At 43.4% G+C, this 22,708-nt stretch overlaps 1 protein-coding gene across 1 annotated transcript; it reads left to right on the plus strand.

Annotated features, from left to right (window-relative positions):
• The first annotated feature begins 329 nt into the window (after positions 1 to 329).
• Positions 330 to 14,677, plus strand: LOC115124516 (serine/threonine-protein kinase SIK2-like). The gene is given in 12 exon segments (XM_029653987.2): positions 330 to 608; positions 1,229 to 1,440; positions 1,643 to 1,759; positions 5,795 to 5,858; positions 6,026 to 6,187; positions 6,561 to 6,685; positions 7,996 to 8,119; positions 8,311 to 8,537; positions 10,331 to 11,024; positions 11,148 to 11,343; positions 11,454 to 11,539; positions 11,542 to 14,677. Coding segments are annotated over 11 exon segments (2,418 nt in total). The 5' UTR covers positions 330 to 608; positions 1,229 to 1,287; the 3' UTR covers positions 12,012 to 14,677.
• Positions 14,678 to 22,708: the final 8,031 nt, after the last annotated feature.

Below are 22,708 nucleotides of genomic sequence, written 5' to 3' on the forward strand. Positions count from 1 at the left end.
GGCAACTTGAAAGTCGAGGGAGCGAACATAAACGCCGTGATGAGCGAGTGCCAACTCAAGCTCTGCTTTACATCAGCAGCTTGGGAGGAAACATCACGTGGTGACACATATTCCGGGACTGACGTCACCGTCCTCGTCTCTAAGCAACCTCTCCATCCGCACCGCGTCACCGCGCGCCAAGCCGCACGGTTGCCCAGCAACTTCAGCTTTGCGCTCGCGCCCGGCCTCGCGCCCCACTCGAAGCTCTGACGCGGGTGTGACGTCATTGAAATGTTGTCAATTTGTTATGGGAGGAGGAGTTTCCCCTTGAACACTGTGGATGTCCGCATTCCATAGGAGCTCACATGCAGACGGAGCAGGGCGATGCAAGAGCCGATTATATGACCTGCCAAGTCACCCTGTAAATAGTTCTTACTGGCACGACTGGCACACTGTGCTGTACATTTCTGTACATATTTCGTTAAAAGAAAGACAATTAAAAAGTTATATGCTGTTTTATTATACTTTTATCGTATTTTTTTCTCGTAATATCCTTATGGAATGACTTGTACCTGCCTATGACAACCGATTGAAATGTGAGAGGTGTAACGTTACCGACATCCAAAACGGTAAGACACTGCAATGCTCTTATGATTGTTTGAAAAAAAACTGGCTGATAGTTCATTGTAGTTTTATAATGGAAATGTATAATGATCGTTTTTTTAAATAGTTTTTATTTTATTTGTCTCAGATTTAGGCAGCTATATGCCATTGAACTTTTAATTTAACACATAACAATTGTGTGTTGTGTTATAAAGGCCTACATTATCCATTGACTTCTCACATTTTGGCATGTTTATAGCTTGAATCCGGCGCTTATCAAATATAATGAATAAGCTATATGTTTAGTTCAGTAGGAGAATTACATTTAGTGCAAGATTGTACAGATGTGAAGGGATGTGGTCTATATTTAATACTTTTCTGCGTCATCATGGTGCAATGCAAATGTTAATTCAGAATCTTAATTGTTGATGAGCACGAATAGGCTACGCCTAGCTAAATGTGTAGCCTAATGATTAGGACTATAATTATAACGTTATTATCATTCGTTATAATAATACACTGATAATGTAATGCATTTGATAACACACTAATAATAGGCCTACAATAATGAAAACAAAAATAATAATGTCATTACGCATAGGCTTATGTGCGTTTGATATTTACAATTTTGTATTTTGCGTCGCAGATAGCCAACTACACACAATTTGAATCCTATCCTTTGGAATAGTTCATCGGTGTGGCATCATGGTGATCGTAACGGAGAGAAGCCCGGGCTCCCAGCCCAACCATACTCATGGAAGGCCTCTACAGGTCGGCTTCTACGAGATCATCCGCACACTGGGGAAAGGAAACTTCGCTGTGGTCAAACTGGCAAGGCACAAAGTCACCAAAACACAGGTTAGCATCCCTGCTCTTTCATTAACAATGCTTTCATGTCATATTTTATTCCTTTCAAAATCACACAGACAGAACTCATTTTTATTATTTGTTTAATTGATAGAATCATATCAGCCTCTCATATTGCATTTGTCCTAGATATAGTAGACCTACATACCTGTGTGTTTACAGTTTGCTTTTTTGGTTGGTTGTCCACTGCCAGGTGGCCATAAAGATCATTGACAAGACCAGACTAAACCCATCCAACCTAGAGAAGATCTACAGAGAGGTCCAGATCATGAAGCTGCTGAACCACCCCCATATCATCAAACTCTACCAGGTGTGTGTGCTGTCTATTATAATATGGTTACATTGTTATTGGATGTGTGTGTGTGTGTGTTCTTTTGGGTGTGTTTACTGACACCGTATCCTGCATGGATACAGCTGAGTGACTGGTCCATGTGTTTGGCTACGTGTCCACAGAGAGAGACACAGGCTGAGCGGGTGCTGAGGACAAACACAGGCAGAATAAGCAAGAGAGGTAGAGGGAGTAGGGATGGAGGTGTGGTGGCAAGGAAGAGAGGGATGGAATTGTGGGATTAGATGGAGAGAACGTAAGGACTCAGTGTGTGTTATGATACATCAGGGTTTGTGGTATATCGTCTTGGATATCACAGCGCTGCAGCTGTACTATTGTCATGGAGTGTGTGTGTCTTCATCTTAAAGCTAGCTGCTGACTCCTAGGACACGTTGCTGTGAAACATAAGTACACATATTAATTCCATCCTTTTTGACCTCTCTTTCTCTTTGGTGAGATGATGACAGAGGGAAGGAAAGAGAATTGCTTGGATGAGTCAGTCTCTGTAGGTCTGAGTGTCAAGCTCAATTAGCGCCTATGGTAGTCAAGTGCAATGTTTCTGTTCCTCTCGTAAAGGTCGCCCCGCCAAGCATTACTGCTGCTCGGCCCCTAATGACGCTACCACAAGTCCACTTTTTCCCTCAGCGGGCCTGACACTTTTGTGCAGATGCCCTTACACACACACACACACAAAGTACACACACAGCACCCAATGCGACCCCACTCGCACGCCTTGAGTGAGACAGGAAAGCCTGAGTCAGGCAAGTCATATGTTTTTCCAGAGGACGATTCCTCAGTTAATCTCTATGTCAGATGAGCCACTGTGAGCAGATTAATAGAGAGGGATAGTCCCCCTAAAGAGACACAGATCTCTATCTCTCTCTCTCTCTCTCTCTCTCTCTCTCTCTCTCTCTGTATATATATATATATATATATATATATTTATCTATATCTACATATATATATATATATATCTCTATATATATATATCTCTATATATACATATATATCTATACATATCTATATCTCTATATATATCTATATCTATCTATCTCTGTATATATATATATATATATATAATCTATATATCTCTCTATATATATCTATCTCTCTCTCTCTATATAAACAGTATATATCTCGCTCTCTCTCTCTCTTTCTCTCTCTCTCTCTGTAGATCTCTCTCTCAATTCAATTCAATTCAAGGGCTTTATTGGCATGGGAAACATGTGTTAACATTGCCAAAGCAAGTGAGGTAGACAACATACAAAGTGAATATATAAAGTGAAAAACAACAAAAATTAACAGTAAACATTACACATACAGAAGTTTCAAAACAGTAAAGACATTACAAATGTCATATTATATATATATATACAATGTACAAATAGTTAAAGGACACAAGATAAAATAAATAAGCATAAATATGGGTTGTAATTTACAATGGTGTTTGTTCTTCACTGGTTGCCCTTTTCTCGTGGCAACAGGTCACAAATCTTGCTGCTGTGATGGCACACTGTGGAATTTCACCCAAAAGATATGGGAGTTTTTCAAAATTGGATTTGTTTTCAAATTCTTTGTGGATCTGTGTAATCTGGGGGAAATATGTCTCTCTAATATGGTCATACATTGGGCAGGAGGTTAGGAAGTGCAGCTCAGTTTCCACCTCATTTTGTGGGCAGTGGGCACATAGCCTGTCTTCTCTTGAGAGCCATGTCTGCCTACGGCGGCCTTTCTCAATAGCAAGGCTATGCTCACTCTCTCATTTCAATTTAAGGGGCTTTATGTGCATGGGAAACATATGTTTACATTACCAAAGCAAGTGAAATAAACAGAAGTCTCTCACTCTCTCCCTCTCTCTGTTGCTCCCTCTCTCTCTGGGAAACAGTGAGGTTTGAGCATGTCAGGTGCTAGCTGTTTGATGAAGGTTAGAGCAGGTTTCTATGACCCGAGGGAAACCCTTTTCTCTTTCACACCCCATCATCTGCCCACTGAGGGGGAGGTGTAGTGCAGTGAAGGCGATCGTGTGATCCAGAGGTCACATCCTCTCCTTATCATCCTCCTCTTCCAATAACCGAAAACAGAACAGTGAATTACGAGCAGTTTGTACCGTATGACTAGTCGAGGAGAGAAAGTAGCTAGAAGAGGAGAGGGGGAAAGCCTCACGAATAACACCAAAGTGTTGATCCTTGACCTTTGAATAAGCTGCAGTTTCCAACTTATGTGAACAAAATGTCCCTTTTTTCTGCATTTCTGAAGATCATCACATCCTCTTTCTCTCTCTCTCTCTCTCTCTCTCTCTCTCTCTCTCTCTCTCTCTCTCTCTCTCTCTCTCTCTCTCTCGCACTCTCTCTCGATTTCTGTCTGTCTCTCTCTCTCTCATTCACACACTCCCCCACACACCACTCTTCAGGGGCCAGTATGAGGGCCCTTATTAACGTGCTAGACTTCTTCTCTGGAAGCCTGTATGACATCAGCAGCACCTCTAGGTGAGAGGGACACAGGGTGGTTATCATCTCTCTCAGATAAAGACTATAAATTACTCCCTGTATGGGAGCCTCTGTGCCGCCATAAAAATGACTGCTGCCCAACACCTCACTGTCTCTCACAGAGTTAGAAAAGTGAAAGAGAAACTGGGTTGGAAATGAAATGAGGCTATAAAATGTGTGACATAGCTTTAGGTGTTGGTTTATTGAGTCCTGGCAGTGATGAATATCATTCTTTTCTTCAGAAGTGGTAGTGACACAACACTTCCACAATGTTTGGTCCCCGAGGGCTCTCCTGGCCCTGGGAAGTTTCCGGGAGTTCCAGGAAGGTGCTGGGACATTGTGTCTTTCCTTTTTTTCTTTTTGTATTTGCGGTGGTGATGGGTTCTCGGTACACAAGCTCGTCCTTTGTGTCTGAACATTTCTCTTCCTTTCCCAGAAGGAAAGAGATTTGGTTTCTGTTGAAAACTGATGACAGACAACACAGTATTAGTGGGAATACTGGTCAGTATGCTCTTGATGGTGCAGCTGTAGATCCTCAAAAGGTTCTACAGCTCCACTATCGAGAGCATCCTGACCGGTTGCATCACCGACTGGTATGGCAACTACTCGTTATCTGACCGTAAGGCGCTACAGAGGGTAGTGCGAACGGCCCAGTACGTCACTGGGGCCAAGCTTCCTGCCATCCAGGACCTATATAATAGGCGGTGTCAGAGGAAAGCCCATAAAATTGTCAGAGACTCCAGTCACCTAAGTTATAGACTGTTTTCTCTGCTACCGCACGGCAAGCAGTACCGGAGCGCCAAGTCTAGGACCAAAATGCTCCTCAACAGCTTCTACCACCAAGCCATTAGACTGCTGAACAATTCATAAAAATCGCCGCCGGATAATTTACATTAACACCCCCTCCCCTTGTACACTGTTGCTACTCACTGTTTGTTTGTCACTTCTCCCCCACCTACATGTAGAGATTACCTCAACTAGTCTGTACCTGCACACTGACTCTGTACCGGTGCCCCCTGTATATAGCCTCATTATTGTTATTCTTATTGTGTTACTTTTTATGACTACTTTTTATTTTAGTCTACTCAGTAAATATGTTCTTCTTCTTGAACTGCACTGTTGGTTAAGGGCTTGTAAAGTAAAGCATTTCACTGTAAAGTCTACACTTGTTGTATTCGGCGAATGTGGCAAATAAAGTTTGATTTGATTTGAATACTGGTTTGAACTATTTCTGTGTTCATATCCTATAAACAAAGAGCATGCAGGAAGTGCCTGTCAGCTCTGTTATGCAACAGTGCATATCATGGAAAGTCAGCGTGTCGTGTGTGTGTGTGTGAGAATGAGAGGAAGTGTGGTCAGGGGAAAGATAAGGTGTCCAGAAAACATCCCCAGTGCCCAGTCCTGCCTCTGCTAAAACACTTACAGCAGCCTTTACAGTGGAAAGACCTCTTTCCTCACGTTATCACTGCAATTGTGCGTAGCCTACTTCTTGCTAACCTCTTTCCATTGTCTCTCTTTGTATTCCTCTTAGGTTATGGAGACTAAAGATATGCTGTATATTGTGACAGAATATGCCAAAAATGGAGAGATGTTTGGTGAGGATTAAATTCATTATCCCCTTTGTTGTAAACTGTGTTGGGCTGTTTCATTTGACATAATAAAAGGGTCAAATAGATATCAAGGTCCTCTCTTACCCAGTATTTACAGTCCTTATTTAGTTCTCTGAATCTAAACTCTCTTCTTCTCCCCTCTTTTCCTCTAGACTACTTGACCTCAAACGGGCGCATGAGCGAGGATGAGGCACGGAAGAAGTTCTGGCAGATCCTGATGGCGGTGGACTACTGCCACAGGCACCACATCGTTCACCGTGACCTCAAGACTGAGAACCTGCTGCTGGACACCAATATGAACATCAAACTGGCCGGTGAGTCTGTGTGGGAGATAACAGATAGCAGACTACCCTCTGTCCTTGATGGTTCCCTACTGATATCCAGACTGCTAAATGTCTCTACTAAAGAGAAGCCATGCATCACTGGGTCGGTGCTAATGAAGTGTCAACTGCCAATAATTAGAGGGTTCTTCATGGTAAAATAATAGCAGAAGAGCAGGGCTGATCTGATGCCACAAAGATCAAGTGTGACAGTCTGTCGTCAAAAAACACACACACTAACATACACTAACATACACACACACACACTACACACACACACACACACACACACACACACACACACACATGCGCACGCACACAGCAACACAAATAATCATTAGTCGATCTCTCTCTCCTTCCCATTCAGATTTTGGATTTGGAAACTTCTACAACTCAGGCGAGCCCCTGTCTACGTGGTGCGGCAGCCCCCCCTATGCAGCACCCGAGGTGTTTGAGGGGAAGGAGTACGAAGGGCCACAGTTGGATATCTGGGTAAAGGCTCACAGGGAAACCGCACACAACATGGCTACCCATGTTTTGAACGTAGGTTGGCATTTATCGTCATGAATCTTGCCTTGGAGACAGCTCTGCAGAGTGGTCACTAGCTGGCACAGCCATAGAGTCATAAGATCTGATTTTAAACCTAACATGTTGACCACACCGACGCGTTGCGTGTGCGAGCTTTGCAAAATAAATGTAGACATACATGTAATTCAGTCATTTCAACTGCTCGCGCCCATCAATGAGGTTCTGTTTGCCAACCGCCATATAAAGTCCACAGGAGAAGAAGCCTGAAGGAGGAGAGTTTACTAGACAGTAACTAGGTTTCCCCTTTTATCTGTGGATGAATTGTCAGAGTAGAGAACACACGATTTTGTGTGACTCAAAATGGGTAAAAATTCTACAAATATATTTTAAAAAAGGACCTTGTGTATTTCAGGTACAATAACAACCTAATGTTTATTTCCCAGGACAAATGAGCTAGCTATAGCAAGCTAGCTAGCTAAATGTCCATGAATGTTTCATGTGTTTCGACCTGCTTCAGAGTACGTTTTCATATTTCAACCTGCGTGTCCTGATTGCATCTGGTGTGGATGGACAAAATCAACATGCGTGTGATGGTGGACTCACCCGCATGCCCGGTCTAGTCAGCATGTAACCCTAACCTTAACCTTAACCTTAACCACACTGCTAATCCTAATGCCTAACCCTAACCTTAACCACACTGCTAATCCTAATGCCTAACCCTAACCTTAACCACACTGCTAATCCTAATGCCTAACCCTAACCTTAACCACACTGCTAATCCTAATGCCTAACCCTAACCTTAACCACACTGCTAATCCTAATGCCTAATCCTAACCTTAACCACACTGCTAATCCTAATGCCTAACCCTAACCACACTGCTAATCCTAATGCCTAACCTTAACCACACTGCTAATCCTAATGCCTAACCCTAACCTTAACCACACTGCTAATCCTAATGCCTAACCCTAACCTTAACCACACTGCTAATCCTAATGCCTAACCCTAACCTTAACCACACTGCTAATCCTAATGCCTAACCTTAATCATAAATAAAGACCAAAAAGATCTTTTTAGTTTTCATACATGTTTTATGGTTTTGCCAATTTTGACTTTGCAGCTGGCCTATCTAGCAGAAATCGCCACCAGGGCAAGATTCATGACAATAAACAAAGCGTTTTGCAACCAAGTTCTACTCTTTTCATGTAAAATGAATGAACACAGAAGTAATGGGAGAGACCATTTGTTGACGTTCTCCTGGTCTATCTCTCTACAGAGTTTGGGTGTGGTTCTGTACGTTCTCGTGTGCGGATCCCTTCCGTTCGACGGGCCCAGCCTTCCCGCCCTCAGACAGAGAGTCACAGAGGGGCGCTTCAGAATCCCCTTCTACATGTCTCAAGGTATGCATCACCATGGCAACAACACCGTGACATATTTTATAGTGTAATTGGGATTGATAAATTTACAGATGAAATGGCTCCTTTATATTAAATTAAATCACATGCTCTAGCATCGGAGAATGACCTTGCTTTCCCTTCTACCTCCCTCCTTCCATCCTCCCTCTCTCTCCCTCCCACTCTTTTCCCCCCAGACTGTGAGAACCTGATCCGTAAGATGTTGGTGGTGGACCCAACCAAGAGGATCAGCATGGCCCAGATCAAGCAGCACCGCTGGATGCTGGCTGACCCCACAGCCCCTAACCAGACCCTCAGTATGGCACTGCCCCTCACAGACTACAACTCCAACCTGGGGGACTACAGCGAGCCCGTCCTGGGCATCATGCAAAGCCTGGGCATCGACCGCCAGAGGACCATTGAGGTGAGTGGCAGATTGGTTGATGTGTTGATTGGCTGATTGGTTGATTGGTGTTATCGTCATGGAAGGAGGATTAGAGGAGGGTAAGGAGTGAGGGGAGCTGTGTTGTTATATAGATTACAGGTTATAGGTTATATCGTCGTTTATACAGAGTATCACTAGTGTCCTAGAAATACAGTATTTGAAGCACACTGTAGAGACAGCTAATGGGGTTGGGTACTGGGTTGAAAGTGGTGAGGCTTTGAGACAGTTAGTCATGTCTGGCAGTAGAGTAGGTGGTATGTTATGCTGCCTCCCAGGCAGGCACCACAGTCAAACCCACCCTGGATCCCTGTACGCCTGGTGGGCTTACTACTAGTTTTGTAGGGAGAATTAGGGGGATAACTGGCATCGGCTTTTAGAGGCTGACACTGAGCTGAGGAGACGAGCTCCAACAGCAGCCTCTCAGTAGATCAGACTGAGTGAGTGCAGAGTGATGGGCGCAGAGCGTGTGTGTTTCCTGTCTGACAGAAATAGAGAGTGAGAGAAACAGTCCTTTATTATGACACCCTTTGAACCAAAATGGCTGACTAACATGTCCTTAGCTGTGTTGGAATACTCATACTAGCCGCACTAACCGTAGTATTTGTGACGTAAATGAAGTATATATTATGCATATTGGTCATAGTATGGATATAGTTAGTATTCCAAACGTTCTCGGATGTCATACTACATTCGCCAAAATATGAATTATACGAGCAGTGGACACTATTTCCATGCTTTTAGGGCCCATATTTGCAATTCTTCAGAAATTGGTTTTCAGATTTGAAGAAAATGGTGGATAATATGCAGCCGAAGTCCAACGAGAGCGGATACAAATTCATTGCTTTAACTAATTATGACAAATGTTAAGAAACCTTACATGTTATGTTGGCTGACAATTTCTTAGCTACGCTATCCTTGTGAACTGCATAGCATATCATTACAGCAGTATGTACCGGTATGTTAGCTAGCTAGCTAACGTTTTTTGTCTACTAATACATTGAACTTGCCAGTATATTAACTATATGCTATTTAACTAACTACCCAACGTTTATTAACTTGATTATTTCCATTATTCTTAGTGGTATAGTCGTTTGCGTGTTCTTAATGGACATTCAGGTGCATTCGTAAATTCTCTCTGGATATCTACTCTAATTTCAGAGCACTCTCCTCTGAGTGTACCTGTGCCAGAGCGCAGAATAACTGATGAATTTATGAACAGTCAACACCTGTTGAATATGGCCAGTGTCAGTAAATATCGGTAAATAAACTTAATTATATTGTTGCCAGCAGCACAGTTACAGTCACCAACACTCTGGATAACATGAAAACATCCCAACCAGCTCTGCTAGGGGGAGTAAACTGGTCAGAGTGAGGTGTTCTCTCATTTGTGTCTGGAAGTAGCTAGCAAGTTAGTATCAACCCTACTCCTCGGCCAGAGCGTCCAGTGAAACTGCCTGGCATTTACAAATGAACAATCAGACAACGCTCTAAGTGCACTCTGGTACTCCAAATTGAATTTAATAACACACCCGAAGTTGTAAAATGTCTAGCTAGTAATTTGTTATGCTCACAAGCCTGCAAGAGGTTGCATAGCAACAGCATCAACTTCTGATAGACAGGCAAAGTGCTAGTAAGCTCAGAAAGAATAGCGTTAGTTTACAGTATACTAAAATGAACTAATAGTACATAGTATGTAGTATATACTCATTAAGTATGTAGTATACAGTATGTTAGTATGAGTATTCAAACACAGCTCTTGTCTTTTCCCCCAGTCTCTGCTGAGCAGCAGCTACAACCACTTCTCAGCCATCTACTATCTGTTGTTGGAGAGGGACAGGGAGCACCGGGCCTTGCAGCTCAGTCGCCAGTGTGGACCCTGGACCCAGAAACCCAGGGACACCTCTGACTCCGGTACCCCAGAGGTCATCATGGAGGACAGCTTCAGAACTTCGGCCTACCCCATTCAGTGCAAGACCACCCCTCCCATGCAACCGGAGATGGAATATGACCACGGTGCATTGTTCCAACGTGTGGCGTTCCCGGGGGAAGCCAGTCTGAACCGCCTGCTGTGTAACCGCTCCATCTCCCCCAACAGCCTGCTGGAGACCAGCATCAGTGAGGAGGTCACACACACCTGCTCACCCCTCGTCCTGCCCACCACCACCTCCCGGCGACACACCCTGGCCGAGGTCTCCCCTCACTTCTATCAGTGCAACCCCCCCTGCATCGTGGTTAGCCTCTCCGATGGTGCATCGTCTGACAGCTGTTTGAAGTCCTTGTCCACCCCCAACCCTGCCCTGCGCCCTCCTGTGGGGGGGCTGTCAGCCATGCCAGCCTCTGGGACTGGCCCCAGGGCGCTGATCTCTGCCGGTACCCAGCTGGCCCTCTCCTCTCATCTCCTCCCCCAGGCCCAAGCTTCCAGCTTCCAGGAGGGCCGCAGAGCCTCTGACACCTCCCTAACACAAGGTATGGGGGATGTTAGTTTATAACCATTACATACAGTATGTATCATTCACATCATCATCACTACAAGGAAATGTATCAGGCCCAGCAGAATTTAACCCATCCCCTCTCTGTGCGCCTCCCCAGGTCTGAAAGCCTTCCGCCAACAGCTGAGAAAGAACACTCGCACTAAGGGTCTTCTGGGTCTGAATAAGATCAATGGTCTGGCAAGGCAGATCTGCCCTCTGACCTCCGACCACAGTAGCCGTGGCAGCCGGGGATCAATAGGTCCCACCATCAATGAGCACCGCAGCATGCTAGAGGAAGTTCTGCAACAGCAAAGGTAAGATGGAGACACACACAGAGACACACACACCTGCACATAAATATAATCACAACCACATAGTCACAATAAGTGAAATTCTAACCCCTCCTCTCCGTTTCTATTTACAGAATGCTCCAGATCCAGCACCAGCCCCAGGCTCCTCAGTCAGCATCTACCCAGAACCCTCTGCTCTTCCTGTCCCAGCAGCAGCCCCCTCCCCCACATCCGTTTACGCCACCTCAACCCTGTTTGACACCTCCGCCTCCTCCCTCCCCCAGGGGGAACATCAACACCCCCTTTCCCCACACCAGAGTATCCTGTCTCTCCAGCACGCCTTCTGGCAGCAGCCTTTGGAGTCATCTTCCTCCTCCTATGGCTCCTCTTCCTCCTGCTCCTCATCATCATCCTCCTACTGCGCCTCCTCCACCTTCCTCTCCCCTGTGGCCTCCGCTGCTTACCTCCTCGAGGCTCGCCTTCACATCAGCCAGCAACCCAGCCTCCATCCCCAGACCAACCTACACTACCAACCCCAGGCCCAGGCCCAGAGCCAGGCCTTCACCCAGGACCCCTTACCCCTTGTGGCCAGGCAGGGGATTTGGAGCCTGGATTCAGCCTCCGGAAAAGAGTCAGAGATGCAGGAGCTGAGCCTGGGTGGGCAGCTGAGCAGCTGTGTGATGGTGAAGTAATGGAAAGAAAGAAAGGAGAAACAGGAAACAACAAATTCCTACTAGACCAGAGTACTTGTTCTGTATGGCAACCAGAGTAAAAATATCATGGTGATGTCATCACTGATGGACAGGAAGGGTGAGCACTTTTTGACAGAGTGAACAGAACTTTGAGCTGTGGAGTTGCTCACAGATCATCAGATGATGAGAAGATGATAGGACGACAGAACAAATTGTCCTAAGTGTGAAAAGAGAACTATTGGGGAGAGCTAAATGAAAAACTGAGCATAGAATGGACAGATAAAGAAAGAAATGATGAAAGTGACAAATCTAGATTCTGTTGAACAACATACAAAACACTCACATCTAGGTGTGTGTAGCTGTGTGTGATCACATAAGCTGACAATTAAGCAATAACAAAACTCTGGAGAGGTGACTCTTGAGTTCTTGTCGGATCCCCAGAGAAGCAATAAAGGTCTGGGACCACCTCAACGCAACACTGTACCTGTCCTTTCTCCCTAATAGGGACCCCAACTCACCCATCTCCTTTTCTGGAGGGGTGTGTGAAGGACTCATCTTGAAAAGACAATGAGGAGTGGTATCAATGAACCAGACGAGGTAATGTAAGAACTATTTCAACACTTTTTTCCGTTTTTTTGTTTGTTTGAAAACTGGAGGATCTAGTCTTCCTGATTTTGTTCTTTGTTGCTTTTTCAGTTTTGCTCAGTTTTTGTATAGAGACTTTTATTACATGTCATTGTTTTTTACTTTATTTTAGTTTTTACTTCATTTGCATTTTGGAGAAGATATTACTTTGTGTCCTACAAGCATGCAGCATCAGAACCATTTTCATCTTCAAACTTTCTTTGAACACAATGCTACAGTGATTTGACAAACTGCGAGTTGTTTGTGCAAGATTCTAGCTGAGCTAAATCTGCTTTTACCTCAGAAGAAGATAAACACCTGCTATATCTTGTGTGTGTGTGTGTGTGTGTGTGTATGTGTGTGTGTGTGCCTTACAAAAAGGTTGATTTCAATTTATAATTATATTTATATATGGTTACTTTCTAACCATATTGTCTCTGTTGTTACGTCCTTTTGGTGAGGAATCCTCCTATTCTGCTGTTTTATCACTACCTTCTCAGGTAACCAAGTCCCAAACATGTGTAAACGTTGTCTAAACTTAAGATCCTGAAGACCTACAGTATAAGCATGATGTCATTCCCTATCAGAGGAAAACAAGGCTTTAACCACTTTACTTTCCACTTGATGTATAGGCTGTGTGTAGGCTATATGCTGTACTGCTTTCACATAGGCAGAACAAAGACTTTGGGACTATAATGCAATATTTCACATTGAAATGCAGAGGAAATGAGAAATTAAGATCTGACAGGATTTTACATTACCTGCCTGCTGGCATTTATTCGATTTCCTTGTTTTTATTAGTCCATTTTTTCATTTGTGTATGATTGTAAGAGGTTTTAAAACCTTTGGAGGGCGCTAGCTGAGTAGATCAGGAATCTGAACGCTTCTGGTTTTTTGAACATGAACAGAGATATGAATAATGTAAAAGAAAGGACCCAAACCATTTCATAGTGCTTTTCCTCTTGACGTCACAGTTGCCTCTGTACATTGGCAGAACTAGAGATCAGCCAAAGAGAGAGCAGAGTAAGAGAAAGAAGCACTGCTTACTTTTCAGCAACTCAAAATGCTAGCTAGCTAGTGCTTTCATGGTGTACTCTGTGTGGCTCCTGCTATGAGCAAGCTGCTTCTGCCACAAGATGCGAATGTGTTGAAAATTCCCCTAGCAGTTGGGTTCCAGGACCATGTCTGTATTTGTTTTTGTATTTTCTAAGAAAAGAAGAAAAGAAATGGAAAACCATTTGTAGCACTACAATTTTTTTTGCTGCAATGTGAGTTTTTCAATGGATTGGCCGTAGGTGGTAGAGGTCGCTAGCTAGAGGTTAATACAACGCACTTGGGTGTATGTGTTAGGCCTATTTATTTTTAGAGAATGTGTTTGAAACAACACCATTTACTTCAGCTGTTACACCATGATAGCAGTGCACCTTTGTTATTTTGGCTAGTTTGACCATATCTGTGAAGTGGTCTTCTTTTGAACAACATGTTGAAGGGAAAAGTGTTGGAAGCCTGAAGCTTAAAAGTGGTTTGATTGATTTCTCTCTGAAATAAGCAGTGTTAATATTTCTAAATGACATTATATTTTGCTTGATTACACTCACCAACAGTGCTTGTGCCTCCTTCAGAACAAACCCCCTATGATCAGAGTAACCCTCTTTTGTCCAATCAGCACAAAGAGAAAACAGGTGGGCCCATAAGACCCAGATTTGTTACTTTTTCTGTATTGAAGAAAAAAATACTGCATTTCACTTTACAATGAATATATCTCATTTCTGAAATATGTTTAGTTTCTCTTGTTGGTTCAGAAAACTCTTCACAAACTTAGTTTGACCAAACTATTGAAAAACAAAATAACCTTTTCGACGCAGATCTGTAAGATGTCCTTTTTGGTCAAATGTTGGATATGAAGAAATATGCGTTATGATTTTATGATTTTGTACTTGACTGTGTGTGTGTGTGTGTGTGTTTGTATGAATGTTATATAAAAACAAAGATTGTTTATTTGTGTGGCTAATTTATTTGATTAAAACATGAATAAACATGAATTCCAGTCGTAATTCTGTGTAAATGTCTTAAGCCCTGTTTATACCTGTTTCTAACGTGCATGCTTTCCCCTAATCTTGTCCAATCTGATTTTGCTCACATTTTTAGACAGTGTAGAAGATTAAAAGAAGCATTGTGATCTGACTGTGATCAGATCTTCCTGACAACCTCCTGAGGTAGTCAGACGGACTCTTCACAGTGAAACCATTTAAATCATCATTATCCCGCCGTCTAAAACCATTGACGTGTGATATATAACCTTAACCCAATTCGCCATTGACTAATGGCATCAATATATGTCTTAAAATAAAATATTATTATTTTGAAACCATATCTGTCAAATAATTTGCATACAGGAAGGGACCAGGACATCTGGTCACAATGCGGATAAAGTGGACAGATAAGAAACGCTTTTTACTACCATGTGTGGATGCAACGGCTACAATGTGGGCACAATCAGAATGTGGATAAGATCAGGACAAAATATGTATGTAAACAAGGCTTTAGTCATATGATAATACATGCTAATATGTATTCATCAAAAGTAGGTTGACTAACAACCACTATAGTTGATGTGCAATCAAAATGGATGACATGGAAAGCTGAAGCTGAAAATATTACTTCAACGTTTTTAACGCCATATTTAGAAGGCCAGACAAGGAATCACATTGTCCCCTTCCCCCTGGTGATGACGCACATTGATGATGCTCTTAGTTCGCTGTGATGACGCGATGACTGGGAAAAATCGACTGGGAAAAATGTATTTGAACGGTCATCCAACTTGGAATTCCAACTCGGGAACTCAGGCCTCTTTCTAGAGCTCCGACTTTCCATCCTGAAGATCACTGACGTAATTTCCTTTTCAGAGTTCCCGGTTGTTTTGAACGTGGCTTATTACCCATAAGGCAGCAGGCAGTGACAGACGGCTGATGGCTGACATGGACCCATGTGTGAGAGGGGTGGAGGCAACACGACAGTGGGCTAACCAACCATGATTCCATCTTATTAGATCAAACTTTTTAAATTGTTTAGCTTCAATAAAGCTTACAGAACTGTATGAGTTCCCTAAGCCTATGTAAATGCCATTGTTGGGATACATTATACATTTAAGTCATTTAGCAGACGCTCTTATCCAGAGCGACTTACAAATTTTATCTTTTTTATTTTAACTAGCCAAGTCAGTTAAGAACAAATTCTTATTTTCAATGACAGCCTAGGAACAGTGGGTTAACTACCTTGTTCAGGGGCAGAATGACAGATTTTTACCTTGTCAGTTCAGGGATTTGTTCTTGCAACCTTCCAGTTACTAGTCCAACATTCTAACCACGAGGCTACCTGCCACCCCACATTACCTTATCATGCCTTATTATATATATATATATATAGCGTGTAATAAATACACTTAATATTATAGAAGAATGTGTCAAATGCAAAAATCATTAAGGAACATTTTAATTTGAAGTATGTAAACTTAACTCTCACGGGTGGCCAATAAGATTTAGCTGAAAGCCTTGCTCCTAATAAGACAAGCCTCCTGAAAATAGCCTAAGGATTACATTCATAAAGACCCAGCTGCAAGGTCAACCCAACCAATTAACCAATGTTTGGGTAATCCCAACAACCTTACTTGTTCTGTTAGTCACTCAACCCAGACAGACAACCAGAAGATTCTGTGGGAGGCAGGTGTAGGATGAAAGCATCCCTCCAAATCACACTGGTTAGAGAGTTGGGGGGAGAGCTATCAATGCTATGTTCCTCACTGAGCTCCCCTACAACCCAATGGGAAATATTGAGCATGTTCCCAATGTGTCTGGGTGTGTGTGTCTGTGTGTGTGTGTGATAGTAATGCTGTTTAATAGCGATCAGGCCACCCTACAAACACATCCATCACCATCCAGCCGCCTGCTGTGGACACGACCTTGTACTGACTAATGAGCTCGCAGTTGCACAGTGTCACAACACTGCACATTGATGTGCTGATTTATTGTGACGGTCTGTGTGTGTGTGTGTGTGTGCACAGTGCGTGTTTTTAGTGCTCACTGCAGGGAGGGACACTGCAGGGAGGGACATGACTACTACAGAAACAGCTCTTCTGGTCCATCAACCACAGGACACAGTACTGATAGGCAGATAGACAGGGTGCCAGTTGCCATTTCCCTAATTTCCCCCTCCCCTCAAGTAGAAAGAGGATAAAACAATATTTTGAGAAGAGATGGCTGAGAATATGTGTGTCTGAGCCGCCTTGCCTCAGAGCCATACGAAACATGCTACAGTATATCTATTTTGGCGCACCTCCAAGACGTACAGTATGTGCTAATAGGCTAGTAGACAGAAACAAAAGCAGGGAAGTTGGTTGAGGAGGATGGGTGCATACCGCCACCATCTAGCAATCCCAAGGTTGTGTGTTCAAGTCACGTCTGTGACAAATGTAGAATTTTAGCTAACCCTTATTCTAACCTTAACCCAATTCACCTAACCTGCTACGGGATGGAGAGAGAGAGAGAGAGAAATGGCCCAGTGGTTGGGTGCCTCAGAGGAAATTCCCAGCCTGATAGTTTGGACTCAGATGAACTTTGCAAAGCATTCTGGGATCTGGGACCTCAGGTCTACACTCTTAAGTGTAAAGAGCTCTTAGTCAGACTTGTCTCTCCTTACCACCTTATCTCCTTACACACCACACAACACACACCACACACACACAGAATAAGTGAGATTTCTTGAGGTTCCAGACACAACCTGCCATAAAGGTTTCACAGTACTCTCAATAAGTAACTATGTTATCACCATGAAAGCACACAGAGGAATGTTATTTTCCAGTTTCCTTGTGTGAAAGCAGAAGAGAGGGGAGGAGGTGAAGACAGAGGAGGAGATTAAGAGGTTAGCCGCTTCTCTGGTCAAATGACTCAAATGTTACAAAACACAATCTAAAGAGAGATACATGAATGATTCATACCAAGAACAAGAGACAAGAGCCTGCATGCAGGCCAATATTTGTACATAGCCTCAGCCTAGTGCCGAGCTTGCCGCAGGATACACAATGGGAGTTCAACAAGGATAGTTTACACGTACCCCGCAGTCAGATAAGCAGCCTTTAATGATTGAGTGTGTATGAGTTCACGCGCACATTTGCGTCATTGCTCAGAATCAAATTATCCGGCTGGGGTAGTGTGAATACCAGAGGATTTGTGGACGTTTTGGGTTAAGTGGAGGAAACAGGCTGAAAGAACATTCTGTTCAATTCACAAAACTACCAAAGGGACAAACACATAGAACAAACACCACACAATACAATGCAGCAATACAATACAGTACAACACAACAACATAATACAATACACCATCCCCGAGCCGAAGAGAGAGCTATTGAAACATTTTATATTCTCCAGAAGTGTGCATTATGCTAGGGCTTCACCAACGCAAATATGTGCAAACTGAAACTCAGCGCAAGAGTTATGAGTTCAGTTTTGGAGACTTTTACATAACACCTTGGTGTGTTCTTTGTTCAGCAAAGAGGGGGAGTGACAAAGATAAGTAACTGCACTATGCAACCCTTTTTCACACATTCTCGTGCCACACCTACTGTAGGACAAGTGCATGCTGCATAGTTATCTATGTTACATTTGCACCAAAATAACCAGGCGACTCTTTACACTTTCAGACGCATTGTTGTGTCCATCGTTATATATACTGATACTCTGAGGTGATATGGTGCTGTATCCATGGTCATGCCAACCAGATCGTTGGCTTTGTACTGAGCTTTGAAGTGAACTGTCAGAGTACACTTGAGAGAAAGAGAGACTGAGCGGTAGAGAGAAAGGGACTCTGAGAGAGCGAGTGCCACACACACACCCCCTGGGTCAGCTGTGAGATGGATGACGCACATAGGGCTCTGTTAATATTGTAAAGGAGGCTCTGGCGTCTGTATGAGCATTCCATTACAGACCTCTCACACTGAGTTCACTAAGCAGCTGTGTGCTGAATTAGCACTCTCTCTATATACCATTATTTCCCTCTTACCACTCTCTCTCTCTCATCTCTCTCTCTTTCTCTTTATCATTTCTACCATCTCTTTTTTCCTCTCCCTGTTTTTTCTCTCTGTTCTCTCCCTCCCCCTTTCTTTCTGTATCACTTCACTTCTCTCTTTATTACATTTTTGCCCCCCCCCCCCTTTATTGTCCCTTTTTTCAACCCTTATCGCAGAAGTTCAGCGTTACATTGTCAGTGAAATATAAAGGCAATGTTTCTGTGTTGGCGGAGTCTGCATTCACAGTAAATGCTGCATGTCAGCTCAATCAGAAATTGCCTTTAAATTTCTATCACACAATCTGTAACGCTTCAGCGATACAGAATGAATAGAACCCTAATAATTACATTTCCTCTCTCTTGTTTTTTAATGTTCTGTCATTTTCCTTTTCCATCTGTGAGTCAAACACAATAACACCCGCAGAAGAATATTATTGATTTCAAATTGGATTATTTTAATCAAACAAGGTGAACAACTTTAATCTAATAGTGTAATTGTAGGATGTGCCTGGCTGTTTTGAAAATGAATCACACATGAATCACACATGCAGCATGCCTCTGAGCAACATGGACTCGTACTCGCATTTCGTATAATTCTTTATATAAAAAAAAATGTTTTACCCCTTTTTCATGGTATCCAATTGTTTTAGTAGCTACTATCTTGTCTCATCGCTGCAACTCCCGTACGGGCTCGGGAGAGACGAAGGTTGAAAGTCATTTTGGTCTGGAGTGCATTAATGTCTCAGCAGTGCCACAAGATGTTTTCTGTTACCAAAAATATACAGTTCATTCGGAAAATATTCATACCCCTTGACATTTTCCACTTTGTTGCGTTACAGCCTTATTCTGAAGTTGATTAAATAGTTTCCCCCCCTTATCAATCTACACACAATACCCCATAATGACAAAGCAGAAACAGGTTTTTAGAAATGTATAAAAAAACGGAAATATCACATTTACATAAGGATTCAGACCATTACTCAGTACTTTGTTGAAGCACCTTTGGCAGCGATTACAGGCTAAAGTCTTCTTGGATATGACACTACAAGCTTGGCACATCTGTATTTGGGGAGTTTCTCCCATTCTTCTCTGCAGACCCTCTCAAACTCTGTCAGGTTGGATGGGGAGCGTCGTTGCACAGCTATTTTCAGGTCTCTCCAGAGATGTTCGATCGGGTTCAAGTCCAGGCTCTGGCTGGGCCACTCATGGACATTCAGAGACGTGTCCCAAAGCCACTCCTGTGTTGTCTTGACTGTGTGCTTAGGGTCGTTGTCCTGTTGGAAGGTTAACCATCGCCCCCAGTCTGAGGTCCTGAGCACTCTAGAGCAGGTTTTCATCAAGAATCTCTTTGTACTTTGCTCTATTCATCTTTCCCTCGATCCTAACTAGTCTCCCAGTCCCTGCCGCTGAAAACAATCCCCACAGCATAATGCTGTCACCACCATGCTTCATCATAGGGATGGTGCCACGTTTCCTCATGACGTGACACTTGGCATTCAGGCCAGAGTTCAATCTTGGTTTCATCAGACCAGAGAATCTTGTTTCTCATGGTCTGAGAGTCGCTTAATGTGCCTTTTGGCAAACTCCAAGAGGCTGTCATGTGCCTTTTACTGAGGAATGGCTTCAGTCTGGCCACTCTACCATAAAGGCCTGATTGGTGGAGTACTGCAGAGATGGTTGTCCTTCTGGAAGGTTCTCCCATTTCCACAAAGGAACTCTGGAGCTCTGTTAGAGTGACCATAGGGTTCTTGGTCACCTCCCTGACCAAGGTCCTTCTCCCTCAGTTGCTCAGTTTGGCCGGACAGCCAGCTCTAGGAAGAGTCTTGGTGGTTCCAGATTTCTTCAATTTAAGAATGATGGAGGCCACTGTGTTCTTGGGGACCTTCAGTGCTACAGACATTTTTTAGTACCTAGATCTTCTTGTATGTGAGTTGTTCATGGTTCTTGTTTTGTATTATGTTTTCATTTATTTATTAAATTATTCACTCCCTGAACTTGCTTCCCGACTCCCAGCGCACACGTTACATGTAGAAACGTCTCAAGGATGATCAATGGAAACAGGATGCTCCTGAGGTCAATTTCAAGTCTCATAGCAAAGGGTCTGAAGACCTATGTAAATAAAGTGTTTACATAAAAAAAAAATTATACATGTTTTCACTTTGTCAGTTTGGAGTATTTGTGTTGATGAGGGAAAAAAATATTTAATCAATTTAGAATAAGGCTGTAACGTAACAAAATGTGGAAAAAGTCGAGGGGTCTTACTGAGTAGTTTTCAGTTAAGAAATGACAAATTCATAGCAACTTCTGGCAATAATTTGAACTTCTACTTTTAAAAATCCACCTCTCTAAAAACAAGTCTCTCACCGTTGCCGCCTGCTATAGACCACCCTCTGCCCCCAGGCTGTGCTCTGGACACCATATGTGAACTGATTGCCCCCCATCTATCTTCAGAGCTCGTGCTGCTAGGCGACCTAAACTGGAACATGCTTAACACCCCAGCCATCCTACAATCTAAACTTGATGCCCTCAATCTCACACAAATTATCAATGAACCTACCAGGTACCTCCCCAAAGCCTTAAACACGGGCACCCTCATAGATATCATCCTAACCAACTTCCCCTCTAAATACACCTCTGCTGTCTTCAACCAAGATCTCAGCGATCACTGCCTCATTGCCTGCATCCGTAATGGGTCAGCGGTCAAACGACCTCCACTCATCACTGTAAAACGCAAACACTTCAGCGAGCAGGCCTTTCTAATCGACCTGGCCGGGGTATCCTGGAAGGATATTGATCTCATCCCGTCAGTAGAGGATGCCTGGATATTTTTTTTAAATGCCTTCCTAACCATCTTAAATAAACATGCCCCATTCAAGAAATTTAGAACCAGGAACAGATATAACCCTTGGTTCTCCCCAGACCTGACTGCCTTTAACCAACACAAAAACATCCTATGGCGTTCTGCATTAGCATCGAACAGACCCCATGATATGCAGCTGTTCAGGGAAGCTAGAAACCATTATACACAGGCAGTTAGAAAAGCCAAGGCTAGCTTTTTCAAGCAGAAATTTGCTTCCTGCAACACTAACTCAAAAAAGTTCTGGGACACTGTAAAATCCATGGAGAATAAGAACACCTCCTCCCAGCTGCCCACTGCACTGAAGATAGGAAACACTGTCACCACTGATAAATCCACCATAATTGAGAATTTCAATAAGCATTTTTCTACGGCTGGCCATGCTTTCCACCTGGCTACTCCTACCCCGGTCAACAGCACTGCACCCCCAACAGCAACTCGCCCAAGCCTTCCCCATTTCTCCTTCTCCCAAATCCATTCAGCTGATGTTCTGAAAGAGCTGCAAAATCTGGACCCCTACAAATCAGCCGGGCTAGACAATCTGGACCCTTTCTTTCTAAAATTATCTGCCGAAATTGTTGTCACCCCTATTACTAGCCTGTTCAACCTCTCTTTCGTGTCGTCTGAGATTCCCAAAGATTGGAAAACAGCTGCGGTCATCCCCCTCTTCAAAGGGGGGGGACACTCTTGACCCAAACTGCTACAGACCTATATCTATCCTACCATGCCTTTCTAAGGTCTTCGAAAGCCAAGTCAACAAACAGATTACCGACCATTTCGAATCTCACCATACCTTCTCTGCTATGCAATCTGGTTACAGAGCTGGTCATGGGTGCACCTCAGCCACGCTCAAGATCCTAAACAATATCTTAACCGCCATCGATAAGAAACATTACTGTGCAGCCTATTCATTGATCTGGCCAAGGCTTTCGACTCTGTCAATCACCACATCCTCATCGGCAGACTCGACAGCCTTGGTTTCTCAAATGATTGCCTCGCCTGGTTCACCAACTACTTCTCTGATAGAGTTCAGTGTGTCAAATCGGAGGGTCTGCTGTCCGGACCTCTGGCAGTCTCTATGGGGGTGCCACAGGGTTCAATTCTTGGACCGACTCTCTTCTCTGTATACATCAATGAGGTCGCTCTTGCTGCTG

The sequence above is a fragment of the Oncorhynchus nerka genome, linkage group LG1 (genome assembly GCF_034236695.1).
Source record: "Oncorhynchus nerka isolate Pitt River linkage group LG1, Oner_Uvic_2.0, whole genome shotgun sequence".
Lineage (NCBI taxonomy): Eukaryota > Metazoa > Chordata > Actinopteri > Salmoniformes > Salmonidae > Oncorhynchus > Oncorhynchus nerka.